The 9543-nt window shown below is 48.5% G+C and overlaps 1 protein-coding gene across 1 annotated transcript; it reads left to right on the forward strand.

Annotated features, from left to right (window-relative positions):
• Window positions 1-7384: 7384 nt before the first annotated feature.
• Ado (2-aminoethanethiol dioxygenase) lies at window positions 7385-8869 on the forward strand. The gene has a single exon (XM_041655965.1). The coding sequence runs from the start codon at window positions 7727-7729 to the stop codon at window positions 8495-8497; it is 771 nt and encodes a 256-aa protein (XP_041511899.1). The 5' UTR covers window positions 7385-7726; the 3' UTR covers window positions 8498-8869.
• The last annotated feature ends 674 nt before the right edge of the window (window positions 8870-9543 follow it).

Genomic DNA, 9543 nt, shown 5'->3' on the forward strand with positions numbered 1-9543 from the left:
TGTGTTTAAAATCCATTAATTAAAATAAATAGAAAGTTTAAAAAAAAATCTCAGCTTCAGCCAGGAGGAAAAGGACAGATGGAAAAGCGGAGGAGGTGGAGATAGCTGTTATCTTCTTGGGGGGAAGAAAAACAAAAAGCATGGAGGGAGGGTGAGTACTTAAGAGAGGTAAGATGTGTCTGCATTTAATTTACAGTTTGTGACTATTTTGGGTCTCAGAATAGTCACATTGCTTAAAGCACAAAAGGACATCCTCTCCGGTATTAAGCTGGTAAGGGTGGGGACTGAGCCAGGCAATGGTGGCGCATTCCTTTAATCCCGGCACTCGGGAGGCAGAAGCAGGCGGATCTCTGTGAGTTCGAGGCCAGCCTTGTCTACAAGAGCTAGTTCCAGGACAGGCTCCAAAGCTACAGAGAAACCCTGTCTCGAAAAACAAAATCAAACAAATAAAAACAAAACAAAACAAAAAAAGGGAGTGCGGATTTAAACCATAAATCCACTCTCAAAGGGGCATAACTGACTGTCTTAGTTATGGTTACTATTGCTGTGATGAAACACCACGTCCAAAAGCAAGCAGGGAAGGAAAGGGTTTATTCAGCTTACACTTCCACATCACCAAAGGAAGTCAGGACAGGAGCTCAAACAGGGCAGGAACCTGGAGGCAAGAACTGATGCAGAAGCCTTTGACAGGTGCTGCTTACTGACTTGCTCCTCATGGCTTGTTCAACCTGGTTTCTTTTAGAATCCAGGACCATCAGCCCAGGGATGGCCCCACTTACAATGTCCCTCCCCCATCAATCACGAATTAAGAAAATATCTTATGGGTTTGTCTATAGCCCAATCTTATGGAGACATTTTCTCCATTGAGGTTCCCTCCTCTGATGATTCTAGCTTATGTCAAGCTGACATGAAACTAGCCAGTACACTGACTTTGGCAGCATGTCAGGCTGTGTAGAGCAAAAGTTTCTCTTCTCCAACAACTTGTGAGCCATCCCCTGCCCCGCTTCTGCCTGCAAATTCGCTTTTCATTCCCTTTTCCCATATCTCCCAAGAACAGCTAGTGTGGAAGGGAAAGGAGTCAGCTGAGGTCCCTCTCTATCCTAACCCTGATTCACAGGTCCAAAGCCTGGCTTCTTAAACTGGGGGGCTGTCACCCCAGAGAGTTGCATAAGTGAGTGTAGGAGGCAGGCAGGGAAACACAACAACGGTGAAGTTTTTGAATGCACAATGACCAAAACTGCTTCAAAACCAAATGCCTAATCAGGCCACGGCGTTTCCGACAGTGCTTGCCCATGCTGCATTGGACGATGGCATGGCAGCCTTGGTTCTGACCACCAATGGGCATTGCCTCAAGCACCATGCCCTGCTGTGTGTTGCAGCTGCAGTGTTTTTTACTGTATGTAGAACAGTTTCTGCTCTTACAGGAAGACGATGGCTTCACTAGGGAAAACAGTCTTTTCATATTTCCAACCACTGTATCTCAGCATGTTTCTATCCTTAGATTATACTGCTGGGTTTTAAAACTTGCTATTTGGGTTACTGACTTGTGTTTAATTTTTTTAAAAGATTTCAAAGTAAATTTGGGGTTAGAATTAAGATAGAATGCCCAGCGACTTCTGATGTGGCTGTTTTGTGCTGCACAGTTGCACAAGGTGGCATTCTCAGCACTCACAATTGTTTAACAAAGATCTTACCAACCCTGAAAACTGTTGGAAGAAGCTCTATGTTCTTCAGTGTTACTCAGTCAAGATTCAGTCCTTTATGCAAATACACATAAACACATCCATCTCATTAGCATATAAATTCTCTTTCCACTCTAAAGAATGTTAAAAAAAATCACGTTTTTGTTTTTATTTTGTGAATGTTTTAAGATCAGATCTCACTTTGCAGTCAGGCTAGCCTCCACCCCCTTTGGTGATCCTCTTGCCTCAGCCTCCTCAAGAATTGTTTCAAAATAAATGTCTTTATAAAGCATTATCAGTAAAGACTTGGCTCTTATATATCTCTAAGACATAAAGTTTATGTACCTTTATAACCAGGAGTGGTGTAAAAATTTCTGTCAAAAAGGGGTCACAAATAGGAAAAAGCAAGAAGCCCTGGTCAACAGAAGTAGCCAGAAAATGGTGCCTACTGTTCATGTGATACCATGGATACCTGCAGTGTGCTGGTGTAAGGATCATCTAATGTCTAACCCAACACTACATATCTCTGAGCTTAGCATATGTAAGTGAACAGCTTTGGCACCAGAGCAGTGAGAATGAGCAAGAGGAAAGGAGCTCCTGAGCCAGAGATCAGTGGAGATGGCCTGAGGGTGTCATTTAGTCAGGCAGTGGTGCACACCTTGAATCCAGCACTTGGGACACAGAGGCAGGAGGATCTCTGTGAGTTCAAGTCCAGGCTAGTCTACAAGAGCTAGTTCCAGGACAGGCTCCAAAGCTACAGAGAAACCCTGTTTTGCAAAACAAAAAACAAAAAAAGAGGGTGCCACAACATGCCCCTGGGGAAGGGGGCGGCACATCTAGTGAAGTGAGGTGACACCCAGACACTCACAGGCCATGCAACCAATTCTTCTGATTTGGCAATTATTTATTATTCTTACAACTTGGTATTCATTCATAATATAGGATGAGAAAAGTAACATCTTTTAAAATCTAAAAAGGAAGCCATAATGCAAACTCCAAATATTTAAATATAACTAAATGTAAGTAGTCTCACTATATACATACTATATACATACACATACAGTTTATTTACCATCTTCCAGCAGTTCAGAGTACTAATATACTAATACTGTGCCACTTTTCCATGAGGCGCAGTGTGACCAAGAAATGGTCAAGACAGATTGCTGGGGAGAGTTCATGTAAAAGCTAGGAGTTATCTTGTTACTAAAGGAAAATTAGTCTGTGAGCTGCAGAGAAGACGGATGAAAAAGAAAACAACAGCCTACTCCCAAAGAGGAATGGAACCCTAGCAGGGAGAGGGAGCTAAACAGACACAGCTGGGGCTCTTCCAGTGGCTTCCCGTGAATGAAGCAACTTGAAGAAAAAAGCATTTGTTTTAATCCTGCTTCTGTTTGCTCCCCCACTTCCTAAACTTATTAGCTGTGGACAGAAGGTAGGATGTGAGCTTCCTCGGTCCTACCTGTCACCACAGAGCTGTCAGCTTGTCAAAGGGAGAAACAGTCTGCTAAAGCAACAGCTCATCAGACAGCCTTGCTAGCTACGCCTTCGAAGCAGAATCTGTCTTCACACCGTCTCCCCAAAACACTGCATCCAGTTGGGGTTCTCTACACTTCACCTACCAGCAATCTCTCCTATTTTAAAAAAATAAGCAAATGAAGCTGATCAAGTCTCCTGTCCACCCCACAGTTCTCAAAGGTTTCCTGCTGTACTTATAACACAATCCAAACCCCGTCCGTAGCTGTAAAGCACCCATAAGCTAGCTCTTGCCCACCTCTCCAACTTCATCACCACCCAAGAGCCCAACGCTCAATGTCCCTGGAGCCTTTCTCTTCCCTTCCTGATTGGTAGGACTCAGGTTCTGACTCGGCCAGTCATAGTGTGCCAGGCCATGGCTGTGTCTTAACACAGGTCCTACAGCTCCTGATGGCATGAATAGCTTTAACAACTTCTCTGTGGGCTCACAGGACTAGAGATACTTGCTGTGTGTTACATGACTTTCTCAAGCACCACAGACACAGCCTGAGATGAGAGGTTCGTGGGTGCACACTGTCAGGGACTCTGGGAGAGAGTGACACCGCACTGTTTTCTTGCACACAGAACTGTCCTAAGTTGGAAAGCACCTTTTTTTTTTTTTTTTTTTTTTTTTTGGTTTTTCGAGACAGGGTTTCTCTGTGGCTTTGGAGCCTGTCCTGGAACTAGCTCTGTAGACCAGGCTGGTCTCGAACTCACACCTTTTTATCTGAGTCACAGACACCATTTTATTTAAAAAAAAATTTAATTGAAGGGGTGCTTTGCCTGCACGTATGCTGTGTGATGCAGGAATGCAGTGCAGTGCCTGAGGCCAGAGAAGACTGTCACATCCCCTGGGACTAGTTACACATGCTTAGGAACCATCATGTGGGTGCTGGGAATTGAACCCAGGTCCTCTGGAGGAGCAGCCAGTGAGTTTAACTGCTGAGACTCTTAACTGCCATGCTCTGATATTTTTCTGTAACTGATTTTTTGATACCTGGGCAAACCCAATTCTTACCCTTGATCACTCCTGATAACTGAAGTAAAGTACCACACACAACACCATCTCATCCCATTACCCTCTTCAATTGTCTCATGTGTTTACATCAGTAAGAAATTTCACATTCATGTCTTTGCACTCTGGAGCAAACTGCCTTGCCTATTACCTGCTGCTATACAGGTGCCAGGCTGAGGAATTTATAAATGGGAGTTATTCCTTATGGTCTGGAGGCTGGAAAGTCTATGGTAATGTCTGACAAGGCTCTTCCTGCTACATCCTCACACAACAGAAGGTAGGTATCACATGGTGAGAAAGAGGGAGCATGCAGACTCAGCTGTCATCTTCTCATAAAGACACCAATGTTGTCATCGGGCTGCACACTCATCACTTAATCTACCTCCCTTCCAAAGGACCCATCTCCATCTACCATGGACGTATGGATTTGGGTATTACTGTGTGGTCAATATACATTCCTTGAGGGAGACGCGTCTGCTAGTAAATTCCTTGGGAAGTAAAACCTTGTCCCTCCCTATTCCTTGCTGAACCTCTAAAGCCAACTGCAATATTTGTACCCACTAGACACTATTTATTGACAATATATCTTATGTGCCTCAAACGTCTCCAAACATATTTCTGCCACGCATTTTCCTGGACTTTGCTATCACTTCTTCTGGTAATCATTCTGCTTACAGCAAGATGAAGAAATGAGAAATAAAGAATATTTAAAAGGTTATTATTACAAAATCCCACCCAGTCTATGCTACTGGCAGTGGGACCGGAAGCCAAGCAAGGCACTTCTCAATGCCCCTAGGCCCAGTACCCTCCATTAGTGCAGCTCTAAAGAACAGCATCAGAGTTATGAGGTCGCCTGCCTGAGACCTGTAAAGTACCACATGTCCTGCAGGTCCTCACTGGATCTCCAAGACCTCAATACACAAAAGATTCAGATACAGATTTTAATGTCATTTGGGAACTGCACGTTGGACAACCACCCCCAGAGTTTCCTAGGCAGGTTATCTAGAAACTGTGAACTCTTCAGCTAAAGAATGAACAGCAAGGGCCTGAGCGGAGGGATCACCAGCTCAAACTGCTCAAACCAACAAAAGAACCTTTCAAGGCTCTGCTCTGAAACTGATAGCCACAGTCCACATCAGTACTCACTGGATGCCTAAGCCTATTGGTCTTTAAAGGGAAACTTTAGCCTTTGAAAATGTTAATAGTACCTGTTGTCCTGTGGTCATTACTTGTTCCCAAAGCTGTCGATGGTGATTTACAAGTGTATCCCATCGTGCCAGTTTACAGATTAAATCTTAGCTTCATTTACATAAATGCAGACAATTATGATGAAGGGACACATATAAATCAAGCACATCTGTATGCTGTTCAAGCCCGTGTTCTGCGGAGTCTAAACCTCTCCCTAATTACCCTTTAATATGTGTAAAACCAGCCAGCAGAAATCCGTGTCTGTAAACAAGCAGAGAGGACTTTCTTTTCAACACGCCTTACTTTACAAATAAGCAGCCTGGGATTTCCTCGCACGGTGAACCTCGATGGCGCACTTAAGAACGGCACACCACGGGCCTCTAAAGGCCAAGCAATCACAAAGATCCTCTTACATAGCAAACGGGTGCTCTCATCCTCAGCCACCTACTGTTACAAGTTGGCTCGCCATTTACAGATCTCCCAGTGACCCCCAAATGGTGCTGAATCTAGAGCTACTTCAGAGAGCATTCCCCCAACCAGAATTCTATCCTTCACCCCATTGCTCCTGAATCGGAAGCCCTGAAGTGTAACTTCTAGAATCACCTTTTAAGCTAATCGGGGGCTTAGGATGAAGAAAGAAAAAAAAATAAGTGGTTCAGAAGTCTGGATACACCCAAAGCAGCATTCTGTGAATGAACAAGCTGAGGACACGAGAGGGTAGGATGTGTCGAAAGACACGCAGCTTGTAAGCAATAGAATACACAGGCTTGCGTACCCCTGGTTCCATTTACACCAATTCAAACTGTGTGTAGTTCAGCGGCACTTACAGTTCTTTTGCATGGGCAACCGCAACTTACTGCCCGCATACAGGAGAATAACGTTAGTGCGTTCGTTCTTCGTACGAGTTTCTGAGGGTCAACTAAGATAACATTCGTTATTTAATGTACTTAACAAGGCACCCGCTATATTGTACTTATGGGCTAGGTTACATAACTCACTTTTAAAAAAAAAAATGCCTGGTTAACTATAGAGGATTTTCTAAGCCACTGCAGTTACTAAAGGTACAAGGAACCCGTGTTGAGCTTTGAAAATCTAAGAAGACCCTAAACTCGTGATAAAGGTTTAAACTCATGGTATCTAGTGTCTCCCTTTTTCCAGCCAGCACCTATGTCTGCCAAAGTCCAGAGAATATAATTCATCACTCGGCGGTGAAGTAACTTCAAAAGCTGGCCTGATAGTTGCATGGCACCAGAGACTTCATCTCTCAATGACAACGATAATCTACAGACAAAAAAAAAAAAAAAAAAAAAAAAAAAAAAGCCCTTTTCTCCTCAACTGGTGCTTCTCGGGCGCTCCCAGGATAGATAAGCACTGGTCTAGGGAACCCTGGCCTTAGCAAACGGTCTCTCGAAGTCTCTCCGCTGTCAGGGAGTCAAGGAGCAGCGTCATCAGGCCCCGGGGCAAACAACAGCTGGGCCCAGCTGTGCAGAGAGACCGCTTTTCATGCTCGACCCCGTTCACCTCCTAAGAATCAGAAAAGTACAGAAGCGCCATCCCCGGACCTCCGCGGCGGACACAGCGCGGCCAACGAGCAGCTGAGGTTAACCCCGCAGCCTCGTTCCCAGGGGACAAGGGTCAAAGGTGACCCTGAATGACCCTGTAGGCCCTAGCTGCACCAGAAGGTTAAAAACCCTCTGGCTCCGTTCCTCCCCGCAGCGAAAAGTCTCCACCGCGAAGCCCGGACAGCTGCCGGAAGTGCGTCACCCCGCCCGCGGGCATCCCGGGAGTTGTAGTTAGAGGGCTATATCTGTCGCAGAATCATTCAGTTCTAACACACAAGAAAACACCCTACGGACTCTGGAGAGCGAGTGGCCTGCTTTCTGCCAAGTCTTAAGAGTCCTAGTTTGCCCGCTCGGCAGAGTGCGTTCGCGCGGCGCGCAGGCGCAGCCGCGGACTACAAATCCCAGCGTGCCCTGCGGCGCGCCCGCCGCCGCCCGGCTGTCGTCGTTGGTGCGGGCCGCGTGAATGGAGCTCTGCGCATGAGGCAGCGCCTGGCACGGCCCGCGCGGCGCCTACCTGTGCCCGGAACCTGAGTGCCGACTGCGGCCGTGCGCCTGCGCGCTCGCTTTCGCGCGCCGGCAAGCGCCCAGCCGTTGGCGCGCTAGCGGGGCGACGGTGCAAAGCGGCCCCGCGCGCCCCGCCGGCCGGTGGTTGCGGGGCCTCCCCGCCTGGCGCGGGGCTGCGGGCAGCCGTGGCGGCCGCCGGGGACCGCAAGGGGCGGCGCAGAGGCGGAACGGGCCGGCCGCGAGCCGCGCAGGAAGCGCCAAGCATGCCCCGTGACAACATGGCCTCCCTGATCCAGCGCATCGCTCGCCAGGCGTGCCTCACCTTCCGCGGCGGCGCCGGGGGCTCCGAAGCTCCGGCACCGGGCTTCCCCGAGAACCTGAACCAGCTGAAGAGTCTGCTGACCCAGGTGCGCGCCGAGGACCTCAACATCGCGCCGCGGAAGGCGCTGCCGCAGCCGCTGCCGCGCAACCTCCCGCCGGTCACCTACATGCACATCTACGAGACCGACGGCTTCAGCCTGGGCGTCTTCCTGCTCAAGAGCGGCACGTGCATCCCGCTGCACGACCACCCGGGCATGCACGGCATGCTCAAGGTGCTCTACGGCAAGGTACGCATCAGCTGCATGGACAAGGTGGACACGGGTGCGGGGCCGCGGGCGCCACCGCCTGAGCAGCAGTTCGAGCCGCCGCTGCAGCCCCGGGAGCGGGAGGCCGTGCGACCAGGAGTGCTGCGCTCCCGAGCCGAGTACACCGAGGCCAGTGGGCCCTGTATGCTCACGCCACACCGGGACAACCTGCACCAGATTGATGCGGTGGACGGGCCAGCCGCCTTCCTGGACATCCTGGCCCCACCCTACGACCCGGACGACGGCCGGGACTGCCACTATTACCGTGTACTGGAGCCCATCAGACCCAAGGAGGCCTCCAGCTCTGCCTGCGACCTTCCCCGAGAAGTGTGGCTTCTGGAGACCCCACAGGCCGATGACTTCTGGTGCGAGGGAGAACCTTACCCAGGCCCCAAGGTTCTGCCTTGAAGCACCCGCTACCTGGGAACGGTGGGCCAAAGTTGTGCCCTGCCTGGCTCGAGAAAGGCCTGGCTGCCCACGACCTACCATAAGGGCTCCTCTCTCTGTCCCCTACCCTGAGCGATGGATCTACTGGACTGACCAGCGCCTCATCTTGGACAACCTTGGGGAGTACGGCCCACTGGAGTACAGCCACCGGGCACGGTTATGGGGGCGGGCAGGCGGGAGGCAAGGTCGCTTGCTGGTACTGTCACTGCCACCAAGGCTTTGATTTAAGGGAGTGGGGCAGGGGACCCTAAAGCGCTTCCATCCTAAAGCCATAATGAAAATATTCTTGTTTCTCAAGCTCTACAAAATACACTAAACATTTTGAACCCCTCCTCCCTTCGGTGACTAAGATTTGTTTTCTCTTCTTCCCAAAGGACCTTTTGCTCCTTAATAATTTATTGCTGACCGTGCATGACCTTGAATTGTTTTTTAGTTAAAACCATTGGTTCGGTTTTAACAAAACAAAAACAAGCAAAAATACAAAACCGAGTTTCTAAAGTGAGTAGATCTGAAAAGACATCTTTCCAGCACTGCGGTTCACTCTCTTGGAGGAAGAGTTCTGTCCTCCCCTGGCCTAGTAGCCACATTTGGAGTTCTCAGGTAGCCTTTAGTAAGATTCACATGTTCTCCAGATCTGTCATTAAAACAGTTCTGTTGTTAGGGATTCACCTTTAAAGCAAAGACTGTATTATCCTCAAGTGACTTTTTTTCTTAGTTTTCTTCAAAGACGATACAGTAGAGTCAGGAGCTGAATCTGTTCTGCTTCCAAATAACTGAATGTAAAACCCATTGCCACCTGTTGAAATCCATACAATTTACTTCCAGGATCTTCCTGTAAAAGTGGGGACAGATACTCTAACCATTTTCTGTATTCTCCCAGGAACCCTGCAGAAGGCTGTAGTTCCAGCTGTGTTGCTGCTGGTCATATCCTAGCCCTCCCTTAAACAAGAGCCACTCTTGCCTACTGAAGTCCCTTCCTGCAGGAAGAGGTAGAAGGCCTGCAATAC

This window comes from Microtus oregoni, unplaced genomic scaffold (genome assembly GCF_018167655.1).
Source record: "Microtus oregoni isolate MIOR12 unplaced genomic scaffold, Mior012 000007F_ref0000211, whole genome shotgun sequence".
Taxonomy (NCBI): domain Eukaryota; kingdom Metazoa; phylum Chordata; class Mammalia; order Rodentia; family Cricetidae; genus Microtus; species Microtus oregoni.